The sequence below is a fragment of the Haliaeetus albicilla genome, chromosome 1 (assembly GCF_947461875.1).
Source record: "Haliaeetus albicilla chromosome 1, bHalAlb1.1, whole genome shotgun sequence".
Lineage (NCBI taxonomy): Eukaryota > Metazoa > Chordata > Aves > Accipitriformes > Accipitridae > Haliaeetus > Haliaeetus albicilla.
Genome location: NC_091483.1, coordinates 1,562,869 through 1,583,323, shown reverse-complemented (window position 1 = coordinate 1,583,323; position 20,455 = coordinate 1,562,869). Strand labels below are relative to the sequence as shown.

Sequence of the window (20,455 nt, the reverse complement as noted above, 5' to 3'; positions counted from 1 at the left end):
TGAAGTGGAAGTTGGCTTAGGATGTCTCTCTGTCATGGTTTACTCACAGGCTCTAAGAATTGCAGAGAGGAAACAGATCTACATGTAAAGTGGGCTTCAGGGAAGAACTTGGGGAGTTTCCCTGAGTTTTAAGACCTCTCTTTTTTTCTTTTTTTTTTTTTTTCTCTCCCTTCTCTCTCTTCCTTACCCTCATGCTGGGCAAAAAAAGCTTTCTTAAAGTACCCAGAGCTTTAGCTTTTTTGAAGCAACTCAGGTAGCACTTCCACTGGTGGTGGTCATGGTTTCCACAAGCTTTAGTTCTTTAGCAGCTTTCCTATGCCAACAAAATCTTAGGTTTGTTTTAGTTACAGTCTGAATAACAGGGCCAAACTCTGCTGGGGGGGATGAATGATTTCTCTCCTGCTTCCTAGCCCACCAAGTTCCTCGTGACTACTCTTTCCCAAAGCAAGATGGGGAGTCCTCACCGCAGCCAGCACTGTTCTCACCTAAGCTGCTCAGCAAGACCTGGATTCAGGGGAGCCACTGGATGTGACCCTGTGGCTGGCAAACAAGCTTTCGTTATTACCTTTTTTTTTTTTTAATTTTAATTCTGTTCTGGCCTGTCTTTTTACCACTGATATGTAGAAATAACACAGGGTGTGTGACAGTCACATCCGAATCAGAGTATAAAAGGCTTAGGCAAATTCTGTCTCTGAAACAACCTGCTGATATTTACAGTCATCATATTAGATCAGTGATGTAATTCCAAATATTAAATTACAAGGCCTGTAAATCAACACATAGATATTGTCTGATTTATTGTCATAGGCGAGTTGCAAAATTTTGCAATGTATCATTTGTGTTATGATACATGCCCCTTGCGTTATATCAATTCTGGTGTCTGATATTGACAGGCATTATTTACGAATGTCTAGAATAGCATAAACCTGGTGCTTTAAAACCTGTTGTCTAGGTATTCTCCTGTTTTCTAGAAATTCTCTTTTCCAGAATTTTATGCAATTTGCTTACCTCAGATGTACAGCATTTATACGAAAATTCAACATTGGCCTTTTTGAATTTGCGCACTTTTGTAGCAGCATTTTTAGTTTTGACGTTTGAGAGAAGAGCCCAGAGGAAAGTGCAAACTGTGGGCACAGAAAAGCTCAAACAACGTTAGAACAAGATTGTGTCTATTCGACACATAAAATACTTGGTTAATGATTCATTCTGACCTATTCATTAGTGAATGGCCCAAAGTCTGTCCGGGGGTGTCAGAATGCCCACCGTGTTTTGCAGTGCTGCATTTTTGACTTGGAGCTCAAATTTAGCTGGCAGATATGAAAAATCCCATGTAGTGAGAAAAAACTCCAGTGATTATGCCATGGTGAATGCTTGAAGAGTTATTCCAGCTAAGGCTGATGTTAACTTATGTTGGTAATCCTCCCCCCCCTACCCTGTATAATCTTTTTTCTTTGCGAATAAGGTATTACTGTTGTTTTCTGCTGATTCTAAACACCTCATCTGAACCGGGGGCATTTTCATAATATGAATAAAGAAGCCACCTAGATAGGCAGGGCTGCCTTTCGAGAAGACCCGGTGAATTGCTCACTGCAGGCAAGGGTCGCTGCACGCCTGTAGATGGAGTTAAATATCAAAGAACTGGTGCAGACCTTAACAGTGTTATGCGATGCAGGCAGACGGGACCGATGATCCCTTCTTTGCTGTCACGTCGGTTTATTGTCCAGCTCCTTGCAAGACAGGAAGAGGTGTTTCCACTAAGAATAGTTTGTAGATAAATTGGCTATCGTCTCCTACTGAACCAACCAGCGCAGCTAGAAAAAGGAGAGCACTCCCAGGCACAAAAGTCCTTCCCCAAGTCCATAGAAGATACTAAAAAGCACAAAACTAAATACGGGCTGAGGACGGCTGCATCCCAGAGGAAAGGTCCCCCGCAATAACAGCGCTGGGACGGGGCGGCCATGCAGGGAAAAGCGGTGGGCACCAGGATTCCCAACTGCGCCGGTGTTCCCGGCTGGCCACGGTGCCCACGGGCTCGGGGCTGGCCGTGGGCCTGAGGCTCATTGCCTACAGGGAACGGGGATTTGTAAGAGTTAATGCCCTGAATTATCTCTCTGCAATGGATGACAAGCCATCCAGGGATGGGAACTGCCGCTTCTTCCTTACTAACCACTTCCAATAAAGGCTCCCGCTAATGTTTTTTTTTTTTCTCCCAGGGATTTTTTTTTCTCCCTTTTTTCATCATATCCAGGGATTTTTTTCTCCCTTTTTTTCATCATATCCAGGGGAACAGGGGGGAACAAACCGCCTGTGACACCTTACCCTCCTGCTTCTTCCGACTCTGTGTTACTCACATGCTCCCCTTGTTTCCTTCCACCTCGCTCCTCTCTTTTCCTACTTTTCCCCGTCGGAAAATCCGCTAGACCAGGTTCACTGAGGATAAACCAACTCCGTTACTGCGGATTGGTTACAGGGCCACTCCGGATTTACCTCGTCAGCTTAACTGCTGCCTACAGCTCCCTCGACCGCCCCGTTCGCATTTAAAGGTTAACAAATTTAAAAGGACGACTTCTGCCGCCCACTCCACCAGTGGAGACTCCCCGTCCCCCCAGCCCCGGTTTGACCGGGGCAGCAGAGGGCGCTGCCGGCCCACGCGTGAAGAACGGCGGCGTGGGGCCGGAGCGGGGGGGGGAGGACGGACCGGACCCCCGGGGCTGCCCACCACCGCGCTCACCGCTGACGTTACACGCCGCTCGGAAGTGTTTTTGGCCGGGGGAGCAGCCCTCCCGTTCGCAAGAGCCGACGTCTTTCGGCGGGCGGCTGCGCCGATCCCCCCCCTCACCCCTCACCTCACGCCGCGCAGGGGACGGGGCGGGCGCCCGCCCCCCCCCCCCCAAGGTGCGCGGGGCGGTGGGCGGGGCGGTGGGCGGGGCGGCGGTGGGCGGGGCGGCCAATGGGAGGCCGTGGGGGGAGCCGGCCGCGGGCGTCAAGAGGGAAGGGATCAATGAGCGCCGGGCAAAGTTGGGGCCGGGCGGCGGCGGCGGCGGCGGCAGCGAGCGCCGCGGTCGGTGGATTACAAACCCGGCGGCGCCCCGTCCTCGCCGGTGAGGAGCGGCCGGGCATGGTTGGCGGGGCGGCGGCCGCCGCTGAGGAGCGGCGGAGCGCGGGAGCCCCAACGGTAGCGGCCGGCGGCTGTTGAGGGGAGATGAGGCGAGGCGGCTCCGGCCGCCCCTCAGCCCCGGAGCGGCGGCGGAGGCGGCGGCGGCAGGAGCGGCGGCGGCGGCAGCAGCAGCGGCAGAGCGTCCCGTGAGCGCGGCACCGCTCCCGTCCGTGGCGGGGCAGGGCGAGCGGGGAGCCCCCGCGGGTGAGGAGGGAGAGGAGGAGGGAGGCTGAGCGGGAGCGGTCGGGGCGGCTGCGGGGGGAGGTGGACCCCCGGGGGGAGCCGCTGAAAGCGGCGGCGCTGCCCCCCCCCCCCCGGTCCCCTTCCCCTTTCCCCGGGCCGCCATGGGCCGCCCCCCCGCCGTCCGCGGGGCCCCGCTGGTGCTGCTGCCCCTGCTGCTGCCGCTGCTGCCGCTGCCGCTGGGCGCCGCCGCGGAGCCCCGGCAGGTTTTCCAGGTGCTGGAGGAGCAGCCGGCCGGCACCTGGGTGGGCACGATCGCCACCCGGCCCGGTTTCAGCTACCGGCTGAGCGAGCAGCACGCCCTCTTCTCCATCAACGCCAGCTCGGGCGCCCTGCACACCCGGGCCACCATCGACCGCGAGAGCCTGGCCAGCGACGTGGTGGACCTGGTGGTCCTCTCCAGCCAGCCCACCTACCCCAGCGAGGTGCGGGTCCTGGTGCTGGACCTCAACGACAACGCGCCCGTCTTCCCCGACCCCTCCATCGTGGTGACTTTCAAGGAGGACACGGGCAGCGGGCGCCAGCTCATCCTGGACACGGCCACCGACGCCGACAGCGGCACGAACGGCGTCGACCACGGCTCCTATCGCATCGTGGCCGGCAACGAGGAGGGGCGCTTCCGCCTCAACATCACCCTCAACCCCAGCGGAGAAGGAGCTTTCTTGCACCTGGTCTCCCGGGGCGGGCTGGACCGGGAGGCCACCCCCACCTACCAGCTCCTGGTGCAAGTGGAGGACAAGGGCGAGCCCCGTCGGCGGGGGTACCTCCAGGTCAACGTCACCGTCCAGGACATCAACGACAACCCGCCCGTCTTCAGCCAGACCCTTTACCAGGCGCGAGTGCCGGAGGACGCGCCCGTCGGGGCCAGCGTTCTCCAGGTGGCTGCAGCTGACGCCGACGAAGGCACCAACGCTGACATCCGCTACCGCCTGGAAGGAGGCGACGGGGCCGGCGGCGGGGAGGGGGCCGGTAGCCTCCCGTTCGAGGTGGACCCCGAGAGCGGGGTGATCCGCATCCGGGAGCGCTTGGACTACGAGACGCGACAGCAGTACTCGCTGACGGTGCAGGCCGTGGACCGAGGGGTGCCGGCGCTGAGCGGCCGGGCCGAGGCCCTCATCCGCCTGCTCGACGTCAACGACAACGAGCCCCGGGTGAAATTCCGCTATTTCCCGGCCACCTCCCGCTTCGCCTCCGTGGACGAGAACGCGGCCCCCGGCACGGTGGTGGCCCTGCTGACGGTGAGCGACGCCGACTCCCCCGCGGCCAACGGGAACATCTCCGTGTCGATCCTGGCGGGAAACGAGCAGCGGCACTTTGAGGTGCACAGCAGCAAGGTACCCAACCTCAGCCTTATAAAGGTGGCGGCCGCCTTGGACCGGGAGCGCATCCCGGCCTACAACCTTACGGTGGCGGTGGCGGATAACTACGGGGCCCCGCCACCGCCCCCCCCGGGCTCCCCCACTTCTGCTCTTTCCCCCGATGGGGCGGCAGCTCCTGTGAGCCGCTCATCGGTAGCTAGCCTGGTGATCTTCGTGAACGACATTAACGACCACCCCCCCGTCTTCGGGCAGTCGGTCTACAGGGTGAACATCAGCGAGGAGGTGCCCCTGGGCAGCTACGTGCGGGGCCTGAGTGCCACGGACCGTGACTCGGGCCTCAACGCCAACCTCAAATACAGCATCGTCTCGGGCAACGAGCTCGGCTGGTTTCGCATCAGCGAGCACAGCGGGCTGGTCACCACGGCCGGCCCCGAGGGCGGCACCGCCGGCCATGCCGCGGGCACGTCCGTCTCCGGCGGGCTGGACCGGGAGACTGCTTCTCAGGTGGTGCTCAACATCAGCGCCCGTGACCAAGGGGTGCAGCCCAAGTTCTCCTACGCGCAGCTGGTGGTGACCATCCTGGATGTCAACGACAACAAACCTCGCTTCAGTCGACCCGAGGGCTACCAGGTGTCCCTGGCGGAAAACTCCCCGTCAGGAACTGAGCTGCTGGTCCTGAGCGCCACGGATGGGGACCTGGGGGACAACGGGACTGTCCGCTTCTCCCTGCAGGAAGCCGAGCCGGCGCTGGCAGCGGTTGGCCCCTCCTCGGTGACCCCTCGCCGGATCTTTCGCTTGGATCCCGTGTCGGGCAAGCTCAGCACCATCTCGCAGCTGGACCGGGAGGAGCAGGCTCACTTCTCCCTGCAGGTCCTGGCCACTGACTTGGGCTCTCCTCCCCTTTCTTCAATAGCCCGAGTTAACGTCAGTCTCCTGGATGTGAATGACAATAGCCCCGTGTTTTACCCCATTCAGTATTTCGCCCATATCCAAGAGAATGAGCCAGCCGGAACCTACGTGACCACGGTGTCTGCCACGGACCCTGATCTGGGACCCAACGGGACGGTCAAGTACAGCATCTCGGCTGGAGACACCTCCAGGTTTCAGGTCCACGGCCAGACGGGGGTCATCACAACAAAAATAGCCCTCGACAGGGAGGAGAAAACTGCTTACCAGTTGCAGATCGTGGCCACCGACGGTGGCCATCTTCAGTCGCAGAACCAAGCCATTGTCACCATCACCGTCTTGGACACCCAGGACAATCCGCCCGTTTTCAGCCAGGGCACGTACAGTTTCGTTGTCTTTGAAAACGTTGCCCTAGGTTACCACGTAGGCACTGTTTTTGCTTCCACCATGGACCTCAACACCAACATCAGTTACCTTATTACGACAGGTGACCAAAGGGGCGTGTTTGCCATCAACAGAGTGACGGGGCAGATCACCACAGCCAGTATTATTGACAGGGAGGAGCAAGCATTTTACCAGCTGAAGGTGGTTGCTAGCGGTGGGGCGATAACTGGAGATGCTATGGTCAATATAACTGTCAAAGATTTAAATGACAACTCCCCGCACTTTATTCACGCGGTGGAAAGCGTAAACGTGGTTGAAAACTGGAAAGCTGGGCATACCATATTCCAGGCCAAAGCTCTTGATCCCGACGAAGGTGTTAACGGTGTGGTCCTTTACAGCCTTAAGCAAAACCCAAAGGGCCTGTTTTCAATCAGTGAGCAAACAGGTGCCATAAGCTTAATAGGGCCACTTGACATAAATGCTGGGTCTTATCAGGTTGAAATCCTGGCCTCGGATATGGGGGTGCCGCAGCTGTCCTCTAACTTTATCCTGACCGTCTCCGTCCACGACGTAAACGATAACCCGCCTGTGTTCGACCAGCTTTCCTATGAAATTACTATTTTGGAGTCAGAGCCTGTGAATTCCAGGTTCTTTAAGGTGCAGGCTTCTGACAAAGACTCGGGAGTGAACGGCGAAATAGCTTATAGCATAATTGAAGGAAATACTGGGGATGCCTTTGGCATATTCCCAGATGGCCAGCTCTATATAAAAAGCGAACTGGACCGTGAACTTCAGGAAAGATATGTTTTACTGGTTGTTGCCTCTGATAGAGCAGTAGAGCCGCTCAACGCTACTGTGAACGTTACTGTAATTCTGGAGGATGTAAATGATAATAGGCCCCTGTTCAACAGTACCAACTATGTATTTTATTTTGAAGAGGAGCAGAGAGGTGGATCGTATGTGGGTAAAATAAATGCCGTAGATAAAGACTTTGGGCCAAATGGTGAAGTCAGGTATTCGTTTGAGCATATGCAGCCAGATTTTGAGCTGAACACGGTAACGGGGGAAATAAGAAGCACTCATCAGTTTGACAGAGAAGCTCTTATGAGGCAAAGGGGGGCTGCAGTATTTAGTCTCACAGTAATAGCAACAGATCAGGGGTTGCCAAAGCCTCTAAAGGATCAGGCAACTGTACAAATCTATATGAAAGACATCAATGATAATGCCCCCAAATTTTTGAAAGATCTCTACCAAGCTACTATATCGGAACTGGCAGCAAATCTGACACAAGTTCTGAGGGTTTCCGCCTCAGATGTTGACGAAGGGGTTAATGGGTTGATTCACTACTCTGTAATCAAGGGAAATGAAGAAAAACAGTTTGCAATAGATAGTAGCACAGGCCAGGTAACCTTAGTAGGCAAACTGGATCATGAAGCTACTGCGTCGTATTCGCTTGTCATCCAAGCGGTAGACGCTGGAGCAGTTTCCCTAAGCTCAACTTGCATGTTGAGCATTGATGTGTTGGATGAAAATGACAACAGTCCTTCCTTCCCTAAATCAACCTTGTTAGTGGATGTCTTGGAGAACATGAGAGTCGGTGAACTTGTGTCATCTGTCACTGCCACCGATTCCGATTCAGGTGACAATGCTGACCTCCACTATAGCATTACGGGGACGAACAATCATGGGACCTTCAGCATCAGTCCCAACACCGGCAGTATTTTTCTTGCAAAGAAACTGGACTTTGAGACACAATCTCTGTATAAGCTGAACATAACAGCAAAAGACCAAGGAAGGCCACCACGGTCATCGACAATGTCAGTGGTAATACATGTTAGGGATTTCAATGACAACCCTCCTAATTTTCCTCCGGGGGACATCTTTAAATCTATTGTTGAGAACGTTCCTGTTGGTAGCCCTGTTATTTCGGTGACTGCTCATGATCCGGATGCGGATATTAATGGGCAGCTAACGTACGCAATCATTCAACAGATGCCAAGGGGTAATCATTTCCGTATAGATGAAGTGAGAGGGACGATATTTACCAATGCTGAAATAGATCGAGAGTTTGCTAACCTCTTTGAGTTAACAGTGAAAGCCACCGATCAGGCTGTTCCTGTGGAGTCCAGGCGATTCGCTTTGAAGAATGTGACCATTTTGGTGACGGATCAAAATGACAATGTTCCCGTGTTCATATCGCAAAATGCTCTCGCAGCCGACCCCTCGGTTGTGATCGGTTCGATCCTCACGACAATTATTGCTGCAGATCCTGACGAGGGCGCCAACGGAGAAGTGGAATATGAAATAGTCAACGGAGATACCGAAACCTTTATTGTGGATCGCTATAGCGGAGATTTAAGAGTAGCGTCAGCTTTGGTGCCTTCTCAGCTCATATACAATCTGATAGTTTCTGCCACGGATCTTGGCCCTGAAAGGAGAAAATCCACCACCGAGATGACTATAATCCTGCAGGGGCTTGACGGGCCTGTTTTCACTCAGCCGAAATACATAACCATCTTAAAAGAAGGTGAGCCTATTGGGACAAATGTGATATCTATCGAAGCGGCGAGTCCGCGGGGCTCCGAAGCTCAGGTGGAATATTACATCGTGTCCGTCCGGTGCGAAGATAAGAGTCTCGGGCGCCTCTTCACCATCGGGCGCCATACTGGTGTCATCCAGACCGCTGCCATTTTGGACAGGGAGCAAGGAGCGCGTCTCTACTTGGTGGATGTTTATGCCATCGAAAAGTCGTCTGTTCTGCCCCGCACGCAACGAGCAGAGGTAAAGCTTTTATTCAGTAATTATTTACCTGTTTGCTTTCTGAATGAGCCGTTTTGCGTATTTGTTGTTAGCTGTTTTACAGACGGTAGTGCACAGCAGAAGACCCGAAAGCTACGTCTGCTGATTCATTAGCAAAAGACAACCTTTCAATTAGTATACCTCAACCTGTTTTCCTCAAAGCAGCCTCCCTAGAAATTTGAGAGAGGCTTGGGCATAGCGCTTGAATTTGGCTGCTGTAGGCACAATGTTGGTCAAATAAACTTTAGGTACTAAATGCTTTAGGTGCTAGAAGCTTTAATCGCGGGCATTTTGGAGTTTCGCGTGCCTTCTCATTTTAGCAGTTGTTAATTATTTTAAGTCTTTCTATTTCTGTGTGAATTACAGCTGAGCTTCTCTCGCTACAGTCATCACGTCAGCATTTGTCTGAGAAGTGGCCGGCAGAGGATTGCTCTCTGAACAGCTCATCTAGTGTCTCAAGTCCTGGATGTGCTTGGCATCCCTGCCTGGTTAAGTCCCTCAGATAGGTCTCCTCATGCATCTCCAATTTAGGTTACTTCTTTACCCTCACTGATGAGTATGCAAATGGTCTCGTTTCTGTCTGGGATGCGGCAGACGGTAAAAGTGGAACGTTTTAGCTGGCAACTCTCCTTATCACAAAGCTGTTTGGCTTGACTGAAGGGTCTTTAAACGTTCTCTGCGTGACTAGCTTGAGGACCAAAGGGTGGAAAGCAGGTTTGAATCATCACCTGTACAGATGTTTTATTTGCTCTGTCTGGTAATTGCCCCGCAGAGCTGGTCGTTTACACCGTTCTCGCTCTCTTCTGCGGGCACACTGAGAAGCCTGGTGTGAAAGGGAGCCCCTCGTGTTTAAGTTGCACCATCTTCTGCGCTTCGCTATCAGCCAGTTAACTTGCAGTCCCTGGCAGTTTGGGGAGCGGGTCAACCAGCAGAGGATGCTGGCTGGTAGCGTGTTTAAAGTTTCCCTCGCCAGCTGAACGTATTACCTCAATATTGCACAGCCCTATGCATCCCGGGCGTTGCCCCCAGCTGTGCTTCCTCCTGGGAGTTACGTCTGAGTTTTGAGCCACCAAGGATACTGTGGTGCTTTGGGTTTTTTTCTTTTTGATTTCAGCAGATGTGGTATTTCTAGTTCTTTACTTGGCAGCTGTAGCTGTTTCTCTTCATGGCGGCTTTTTTGGTGTTTTTTTTACTGTATTTTAAGTCTGATCTGTATAGGTGTATAACCTCGCACTCCTGTACTGGCAGTGACTGATGCTTTACAAAGTAATTGTTAGGCAGGGAGTTTGAGCACTGTTCAAACTCAAAGATTTCTTAGCACGGATGAGAGAGCTCATCTTAGTGTGTGTGCTAGGTGCTGTTGATTATCGTGTTTTGAAGAGCAGTAGTGTATTGGAAAATGACCTGTTCTAGTAGCGCTGCTGGTTCAAATAATTCATGCTATTTTTATGACAAGATTCCTGTTATACAGGTCTTTGTACCCCTGCTAGTAATTTGTAAAAGCCTAAACCTTTATCCTGTTTTTTCTTTTATTATTATTACATCATATTTTGTCTTGACAGACAGTTGTTTTGAGGGTTAAGCCTTTGTCAGTGGGTATTTGGATCACAAGCCTTCAACTTTGACTCTGCCCGTGTGACCGAAGTGTTTCTTGACTGGAGAAGGACTCATGAGAGACCCTATGGCTGCAATAGTCTCACATGTTGTGAAAGTATTTAATAAGAATATTTGGTGAGCAGGGAAGAGAACAACCATTGAAACTTTAAACAAATTTTACATTGTTGAATACAAACCACTCCTGAAATCAGAAACAAATGTTTTATTGTGTAAAGAGCATTGAAAGCAATAGTTGGGAGCTAGGATTTCATATTACTGGTTGTATCTTTATAGCTTCTAAAATGCTTCTTCTCCCAAACATAATTAGCTTACTGTGCTTCTCTAGAAATATATTAAAAATTATAATCAGCTATCAACTTTAAAAAACATAATCATATGCAGTCTTTCTCCTGACTGATTGAATTTCTCTGGAATGGCTTTTGCTGTCCCAGGCTTGAACAAGAACCACTACAGTGACATTCTTTGTGCAAGCTGACTGTCAGTGGGTGCTGAATAAGCAGCGCAGCTTTTTTCCATGTTGCTTTTGGATGGCAACTTTTTGGGGTTTTGGTCTGATGTATTCAGTGCACATATTTTGGTCTTAGAGTTTGCTGCCTATCTTCTCTCATAAAAAACCAGCCAATACCCCAGGGCGTGAACATTATGCCTTACCTTTGGAAACTCACCTTAAAGCACACTCATGCTAAAGTCTTTGTGCATCAAAGGTGTAATTTGGAAGGTTTAATGTTTATTCCAGTCCCTGTTTTTAAGATGATGGCTTGAGTGGTGGTATAACCAGGACACTGACGAGGGACAATGAATATGCGTGAACCTGTAGAATATCTAAAGCCACAAAACTTAAGTGTTCTTTTAGCCCATGATGTCTTCAACTTTTTTTGGTATATACATGGCAAGATGAAGACTGACTGATTTTAGATTCCCCCTTGAGAATTAAGTTGTAAAGCATTGATGCAGGTGTGCAGACAGAGCCTAAAAGGTCTGGTACCACTACACCTGACAGCTCTCTGAACAGATAAGCTGGATATATGTTTTGTTTGGGTTTGTGTTTAGGTTTGAGGTTTTTTTGTTGTTTGGGGGTTTTTTTTTGTGTGTGAGGAAAAAGCTTGAGTATTGTGTATTTTCTTTCTTCCTTCTCTTCTGAAGAGTATGTTGGGTTTTGTTTCTGAATGTGGTTAAAGAAAAGAGTAAAACAGTAATAGGATCTGCTCAACAACTTCTGCATTCTTCACTGCCTGCTATGCCTTCTGCCCTGATGCCAGACATCATCTTAATTGCACTGTGGCATTCGAGTGAACCACTGAGCACTCAGAGCCGCTCAGTGTTAAAGTTGCTGGCTGAGATTGAAGAGAGCAGCAGTAGCAAGAAAGTTAATAGATCTTTTGCCTAATGTAGACTTTAGGAATGGTTTTGGGTGACAGATACCTGGTGTGAAATAGAGATATTTATGGCTTCGAAACAGTGACTAGGCTTTGTCTAGCCAGCAGGCAGTATAAAAGAAAAGCAGGCTTGCGTGAAACCACTTACTCTAGAAGTGAATCAATCCTTGTCCTTGAGAAATGGTGTGATACTTTTTGTTCCTCAATTCTGTCACTATACTTTTTTCTTTTTTTTTCTTTTTTTTTTTTCTAAATAATATCAATTCTATTGAAAAGATCCACCTGGTGCTCCAACTGAAAAAGTCTCTTTCCAGTCTTTCTCATCCATCCCAGGGGTTTGCCCTATAGGATCAGTCTGTAGATCCACTGATTGTATAGGTACCGGGGTTGTATGGTAGCCCTTTCTGATGAGAGGGTCTGAGGGAAGAGCTCTTCAATGGCAGGACTGTGGTGAATCCCCTTCTGAACCCAAAGCAGCTGACGTGCCTTCAGACTGAAGGGTTACGTTATCTTTTCAGTAAAGCAACAGCAAAGAGTTTAGAAAACAAAGAACAGTTTATTTACAGTTTGTGAATTATTTGGGTTTTAGCACTAGGTTTCATATTTGTGTATGTTTCTGTGCTTGTTATTAATACATGAAGAGAAAAAGGAGGGAGGGGGGTCAGAAAAAGTGCAAATTGTGAGGTTAAAGCTTTATGCTCAAAGTACCAAATACTTCGAGATTTGCAAAGAAAATCCAAGTGCTTGTTCCATTATATTTTACAGCTAAGGGGTGTAATTTTGGACAGTTATTACTGATTTGAAAGGGTTTTTTATTATTTTGGACTTTTAGCCTATTTCTGTGTAATCTGCAGTGACAAACCAGATGATTTGACATTGTGTGAACATGTTCTGTGATCAGTCTTATTTTTTCCCCTCTTGTATTAATCATTAGGTCTTGCACTGTTCTTCTCAGATAAGAAAAAAAAATAATGTAGGTGTCCTGAAGGGAGCCCTTCTGTTTGCCATTTTATGCCTTTTTATGTGTTTCTGCTGAAGGAAGAAAAACTCGGCAATTGCTTAGCTCCTTTCTCTTGGCTCTCCAGTGTAAATTCTCTTTTAACCTCTTCAGGCAGGGCTCGGGGTTTCACCATCATTACTTTATATTTAATATAGAATGACTAATGCATATTGGCATCACTTGAAAACCATGTGACTTTATTGAATCCTGCCTCCCAAAGCAATGATCGTCTGCTCTGGGATATTTTGGGTGGTCATATGTTGTACCTCGTTTCTCGGCTGGCAGTAATAATAGGAACCCAGGGACAATACCTCATCTTCTGTGCTGTGTTACTAGGGATTAAACGGAATTAGACAGGATTGCTAGTTTGCATGTTTAACCCTTCAGTGGATGGCTTCCTTGAAAGGAGCAGTGAGTTTGCTAGGGACCAGTGGTGCTAACATGTATATCATGTATGACAAATGAGAGGGTGACAGTTTGGGAGGTGAACTACTTGTTCAGTTAAACATCTTTCATATACTTTAAATGGTTTCCAAGGAAGGGAGACAAGGGTACAAATGAGGAAAGTGTATAAACTTCAAATGAGAGATTTAGCGATGGTACTGAGTTGAAAATGGAAATGCTTTGAGAGGCAGAGCAATGATCCTAGTAGCACTTTTTACCTGTGAATGTTAACATGCTCTCAAAAGAGGGGTGATTGTCTTCATTTTCAGCCAGGGAAACATTAGGCACTGAGGGGTTTTTTTGCATTTGTACATTCGTAGCTGCTTCTTGCGCTACATTTCATGACTGGTACTGTTGGGAAGCTTGGACTTCCAAGCTGGGGAAGACTTTTATCTCCCAAATCCATAGCCTAGGAAAAAAAGTGCTCTTTAATCAGGCAAGATATGGGGATTTTAGACAATGCTTACTGCTGGCATCGTAAAGATCTGGAAATTAATGAAGACAGGCAGAACGAATGGCCCTCTCCTCCTGGAAAGAAAATCACAGTACGTTTCACCATGACTCAGTGTGAACTGCAGCCATGGCAGTAAAACCGCAATCGCATGACGTAACTAGTTTATGTGGAGTTTTTTTGACTCAGCCCAGCCTAGGTCCTGTGGCTTAGCTAGTTTCGTGTCACTCCTGCACCCCGCGGGTCCTCGCTGGACCTAGGTGTGAGGCGGAGGTACTCAAAAACCATCGTCTCCGTTGTGCGTATCTGGCGCAGAGCTCCAGAAATCTGGACCAAGAAAGGGAAGATGCTGCTAAGCAGGAACGACAAAATACGTTGCAGGAGAGGCTGCCCAAGGCGTATAGGAGCACGATGCATCCCGTGTGTTGTTTGGGCTGGGTACCGCTTCAGGGATGTGGGGCGAGACCGAACATCCCTCTGAGAGAGGGAAAGGGGTGGGTTGGTGGGGCAAAACGTTGAAGGTGTTACTTTTCTAACCAAGCTGGCTAGCGGTGGAGGGCTTTAAATTTAGCAAGAGGATTTGAAACCTACTTCAGAGAAGTCTTATCTGACGTGTCTTTTATTTACTAGTACAAACAAGAACAATGGGGTAGTCCTTGTATTCATACTACTTATAAATCATTTTATTCTTTAATGATGCACGGCACATTAATTGTAGCTTGACAAAGGAAACTACTTATGAAACGTTTGAGTAAACAATGAAAATCTGCTGCCTTGTCCCAGCTCCAAAGCCAGTTTTTTTCCTCCTAGTGCTGATATTGCTGATTCTGAGAAACATGTAATTATTTAAGTTATTGCTGCCATTTGCACTGATCTAAAAAGGGATCTCTAAGCTCTCCTTGAACTAGAGTGGGAGACAAATGTGCCTTATGCTGAAAACTGTTCCAAACCAATTTCTGGGTTTCAGTTCGAAGTTGTCCCTTTTTTCATCCTCTCTAATTTCTCTAATGATTCGGCCTTGCTACATTTTCTTAATATCTAGAATTTCTCATTTCTTTGCTATGTTAGCAGCCTCTGGGCATTTTTGCATGTGAGGTCACTTCATAATTTTTATGTTAAAAATCACTAGACTTTAAAAACAACATTCTTTATTATGGAAAATATTATTTTTCATGCGTCTCTAATGCAAACACTAGAAATAATAGCCAAAAACCAGAGCAAAATTTTCATGTGCTTATTTTTGCTAAGTGTTAAATTCTTCAGGCAAATCTCTAAATGATTCTTGGGTTCTATTGATGTTAATAAGCGAGTCCTTTTCCATGTAAAATGATACACCCCTAGAGCTGCTGGAGTGCAGGTTTCTTTCCGCGTGTTAGTGTTGGGTGAAGCAATTGGTGGCTGTTCGATCAGGAGAACTGCAGAAGTTGGTCACCGGAGCCTGCTTGCCCTCTTGGTGTCTCCAGCTCTCACCACTAGCTTTACTGGGGTAAGACTACGTCGTCGTTGGGTCCTGAAATCTTTGCTACTGCCTTTTCCCGTTTCCTGTGCCTATCTTGAACCTTGAGACTGCATCTCATCAGAGGATGTTCGTACCCTTTTGACTGACAGAAGGAGGCTCCAGACGTTTCCGTGGACTCTTCTGAGTCTTTTCAGAGGTTGGATTTTGTTGAACCACCGCTCCAAGGGCCACTTCCCACCCCTCCAATAACAAGGTGCCCGTTTAATTTATATCAAAGCAACCCCTTAGCATGACATAGTTCTACTGGTATAGTTTGTTTTAACTGTGTCTAGACTAGGGAGGAGCGTTACCGTTAAGTCAGTTTGGTTTCTTACCCGTGTAATTGTGTCTGTGCAAAACCTGTCTGTAGACAAGCCCTAATACTCTTGGGTTCTAATTAGGAAAGAAATTTATGGTGACTAAAATTGAAGTAAAATAGTTTTCCTAACATAGTCTCGTAGTCAGGAAAAGTGATGCCAGATCAGTATGGTACATCAGTACCATACTGATTTGTTTCAGTAAATTTATAGCCTTACTTCACTTTGCCAAGAATAATACCAGATATGTTAGGGAAACCGTGTCTTTGTCTTACTGTGATGTTTCTCTCTGTTCTAATAAATCTTTTTTTTTTTTTTTAATTAGACCCTTAGTCTAGACTGCCACCCAGGTTTGCGTTTGTAGTGATCTATTTTTGTTTACTTCCTCAGCAATAACATACCAAAAGGACAGTAGAACAGATGGAAACTGATAGCTATGATTGCACTGTAAAAATACACGTAGTCACATTAGTTAATGCAAAAGAATTTCAAAGAGCCTATTATGAAGTGGTAATTTATGTGCCAACAGCTATGCAAAAAGTAATGAAAACAAGCGTTTGCCTTAGCATTTTGTATTCTGCAGTCTTCGCACATACACACTGTTAATAGGCTGTTGCTTGTATTGACGTAGTGATCTTCAAATAGCGTGTAAGGGTTCTACTATATTGAACACAGCCATCCAGACATCCAGCTCGACAGACAGAAAGGCGTGCTCCTGGTGAAAACATTGAGCAGCCTCTGAGGCTCAGACAGGCAGAAGGAGCTCTGGGGGCTCCTTCTTTTGGAGAAGAGCATCTCCTTGCAGTGCATCACCTTCTCCCTCTCTACCCTGTGGCCTGGAGGTGGCATCCCCTGGCCAGGTTTGGGTTCCCTGCGGTGGCCATGTGAGGGAAGCTAACTCCTAAGAGCCCCATGAAGTTGATCTGGATCCTCTAATAGAGCTGAAACGCAAAGAAAGGATTTTTCTCACAGATCTTTAAGTGAAACAAACGGGAATAGCTTTGAGATCTGCCATATGACCAGTGAAGTATCATCAGCATTAACACAAAACCGTAACTTTCTTGATTTCACATATCCGCTTTTTCCAGCCTCGTGGCTAGCTATGCTCTCCTAAATATGCGTGTACGTGTGCACGTCAAAGTAATTCTCTCTTCAGCCACTCAGTTGGATGCACTTGGAAAACAACCAAACTGGGTCAAGTGATGCCGTAGTTTTCTCTGTAGGATCTGCCTGTACTGTTTCCAGTTCTTGTGGGGTACCTATCCAGACTGTTTCCAAGCAGGAGGCAAGACCCAACTTGGCATTACAAGCAAAGAAGTGTGTAAAAGGGGAGGGAAGCGTGAGCAGCGTGACCCTTTGGGTCAGTTTTTAGGAGATTCAGAAGGGAAATGAGAAGGACGCGCTCGTTTCTTCCATCGTACCTGTGGTTACAAAGGCCGGTGATGAAGGTTCAGAGCGAAGGCGTCGTGTTTGGTGTGGCACACGCACGTGCCTGCAGTGTATCCCCCATAATCTGAACTCTGACTTTTTTTTTTTTTTAAATAAACGTAAGGGCATAAGAGAACGTTAAACCTGCTGTTTCAAGGATTGACGTTGGTAGGTGTCTTCTGGGCCTCTGCTGCAGCACGGCAAGAGGTCAAGTGCTCATCCCTCCCCTGGGAGCTGGGATTTTGTACCGGAGCCGTACCGCAGTGCCCAGCCCGCCGTGCCCCCCGTCTGCATGGAGGGCCCGTCACCTACTACTTATTTAATTCTGTATGAATGGCACTGATGGAACTGATGAGCTGGAGACTGGGTGTCTTACAAGTTCCTTTTGACTCGTTTCCAGGCCCTCAGTTGGGTACATCTTTTATGGGGCAGCTTATTACTCCAGAGCATGGTGGTCCCTGCCGCTGGTGGGAGCGAAGAGCGGATTTACGAGCTGTGCCACGAGAGTGACCGCTTTTGGAGGTCTCCATCGCGATTCATTCCTGCCCTCTCCGCTGGAGAGCGGAGCTGGACCAGCGCCGCGGTCCCGGTGTGCGGGTCCTGCCCTTGGGATCAGGGTCCGCAATCCTGCCCGTGCCTTTCTGCCGGGCGTCAGATGTGGAGCTGCTCTGGGCTTCGTTCATAGCTCTGCTCTGCTATTGCCGCGAGTTTTAACACCTGCTATGAAGCGAAGAATGAACAAAAGACAACTTTCCACCCAGTGAGTTAGGCTAGTGAGCGTTAGTTTTGGTTATAAAGTCATTTAAGTGTTTTCCTTAAGGATTCCGTCAGCAGTACATTCAATTTTAACGCTTTTGAAGCCTTTTCAAGATGTGTTTTTGTCTAGAATATGGATGAGTAAAATATTAACTTACGATTTTAAGCAAGTGCTTCATATCCAGTCCCCTTTGGGTTTTTAGGCAAAAGTTTCACTTTTCGTAGCTGCAGTGTTTCTTGAAATATGATCCAGCAAAAGACTATTAATTCTAAGAATGTGATGTTTCACCTACCCAAATCTGTAGTCTTCTTTTTAAGCTATGTTCAGAATTTATATCCTGCTTGGACCAAACTGATGTAAATAGCATCCAACACCAGATAATGCTGAAATAAATTCAGCAAAAGCGATTGGCTATCAAAACAAGAATTTGATGTGTAGCATCCTGAAGCAGCTGGGGAAAGGAAAAAAAGAAAAAAAAAACAAACCACAAGTTCACATCATGGGGCATATTTATATATTAAGATAGAAAAAGCACTACTTAAGACTTTAAGCTAGAGGTGTGGGTTTGCCACAGGCTCTGTGTATGGGGAAATAGGTGATTATGTTTCCCTTGCAGTGTACTAGGAGATAAATTGTTCCTTGGAGAGCTGGAGAGAAAACTGAGTTGAGGGCTTTTCATGTCAACTCCTTTTTGGATCATTTTTGATAAATTAAGAGAGTTCTGCTGAAATACTTCAGAGGAATAAATAAGATGCCTGAGCTATGGTACACATCTGTAGTATATGTGCTTAAAGCTTGTGTTTTCCACAGGGGTTTTCTTCTATCATATTAGACTTCAGGTTTCCTGGTGCTTTTCCCCATTCCACGTTCTTTATTCTTTTCAATACAGCAAATCTTTTTAATCCATCAAAATGTCATGCTGTCTGAAATATGAAGACATGTTGCAATTACAAGGCTGTTTAGAAACAGAAGGCGAACTCAGTAGTTTATTGCACTCTTATTCTTTCGAGACCTGCGTTTTTGTTTGTGTGTATTTAAATGACTTTTTTCTGAGCACGATTCTATTCCCTTTGAAAGTTGCCTAATAAAGTTTTTATGCCTGTGTGCTTTGAGAAAAGAACTTGGGCCTTTATGATTTCAGTGAACAAATTAATGAAAATCCAGCTTTTAACCCCGGTAGGGACATGTCAGATTGTCTGGAAACTAATTTATGGTGGTGGTGATCTTGCATGAGGTAGAGGTTTTCTTTCCACTGTTTTCTCTTTCTAACAGCACTCTGAACTCCTGCGCTTCTAACTTTCAAGGCATCAGCTTGTTTTATTTTATTTTTACGTATGAATTTCTTAACTTGAAATAATTCCTATGCTCAGCACTGAAAGCTGCATGGGTTTTTGATCTGTTTATTTCTCCGTGCCGCGTTATCGAGTGGGGTTGCAGTTACGCAGAATAAGGCGAAGTGATCGTGTCGAGAGCGTAATTAATGAAACGTAAGCACCGATACCTTATTAGTTCAAGTCCTGCAGTCAACAGACTGGGAACGCCGCTTGACCCGCACACTGGTGGAAAGGGGAGGAAGTGGGAGTGGACTTTTTCTTGCAGGGCAGGATGATATTGGGTAGAAGCAAGCGGTGTACATGCCTGCCAAAATACTTGGATCAGACTAAAGGAACACAGATGGCTGAGGCTGATAAAGGTGTCTCTTATTGTTTTGTTTTGTATTTTTTTTCTGCTCAGTACTGTTTTGAGTTTGTGTGTGAGAGAGGGGTAAGAGAGGAGGAAGACAACTACAGGAATATGTTTATTTTAATACGTTTTACAGTGTAGGAAAGGAGTTGTGTAAATTCAATACTCCTGCTCAGTAGGATGCCAAAGGCTGGAGCGAAGCCCCCCTTTTAGGTTTCTGTAACAAATGAACAACAATGTGTCCTCAGGGATTTATGTCACGCTGCCCGACCTTCGGTTCTTATCTGCTCATAGAAAAATCCCGATGCATTGCTGGAAGTAGCTCCTAAAAATTGGACAGAGAAGCCTTAAAAGCACGTGGCCACCTCTGCTCATAACCGACCTCAGTGCTAGCTCTCCTCTTACGCGGCCCCTTCGTGTCTCCTTGTTCTCAGGTCGTTCATTATCATGCTTATTTGTTTATTACCATGCTTTATGTGACACGTGTGTGTGTATATGTGTGTATACACACATATGTATAAATAATGTCTTGTCCTTTGAGGAGGTAAAAAACAGTTTGTTTGGCAGAAGAGGAAGCCAAGCCACCGCAGGGCAGGGACGTGTAAGGGAAGATCAAGTCCCACAGACTCTTAATCTGAGCAAAGTCCAGGTCTTAGCATTTGTTATTTATTGTTGTAGAAATTAACCGGTCGCCGCTATCTAAAAATGGTATGTCTGACATTTAACGTCGCTTGCAGAAATAAATCGCCGTCACCAGACGTAGCGGTTGTTCCAAGTCTGTCGGATCTGTTGCACCCACGACCAACGCCATCCATCAGGGCAGGGCCGAGGAGAAGGGAGTAGAAGCAAGACCTTTTTTTTTTTCCTCCATCTATTTAAAGCAAAGTCTTAAGCAGGCAATTTAATTAGAAGGCCTTAAGAAAGATTCTTGTTTTGTAAATGATGGCAGTAATGTTCTCCTGCTCGTGACAGCTGGAAATCTGCGGGATGTTCTTGCTGGTGAGCATGAAAGAAAAATGGTACTTGAGACTTCATGCTAGGGCAGATAAATTTCGTTTTGAATATCTTTTTCAATTTGC

At 47.8% G+C, this 20,455-nt stretch overlaps 1 protein-coding gene across 1 annotated transcript in view; it reads left to right on the top strand.

Annotated features, from left to right (window-relative positions):
* Nucleotides 1-3,466: 3,466 nt before the first annotated feature.
* Nucleotides 3,467-20,455, top strand: part of FAT4 (FAT atypical cadherin 4) — a 149,339-nt gene continuing 132,350 nt past the window's right edge. Inside the window, exon 1 of the mRNA XM_069795693.1 lies at nucleotides 3,467-8,787. Within this exon, the coding sequence (XP_069651794.1) occupies nucleotides 3,502-8,787 (5,286 nt within the window). The 5' untranslated portion in view covers nucleotides 3,467-3,501. The remainder of the gene's footprint in view (nucleotides 8,788-20,455) is intronic.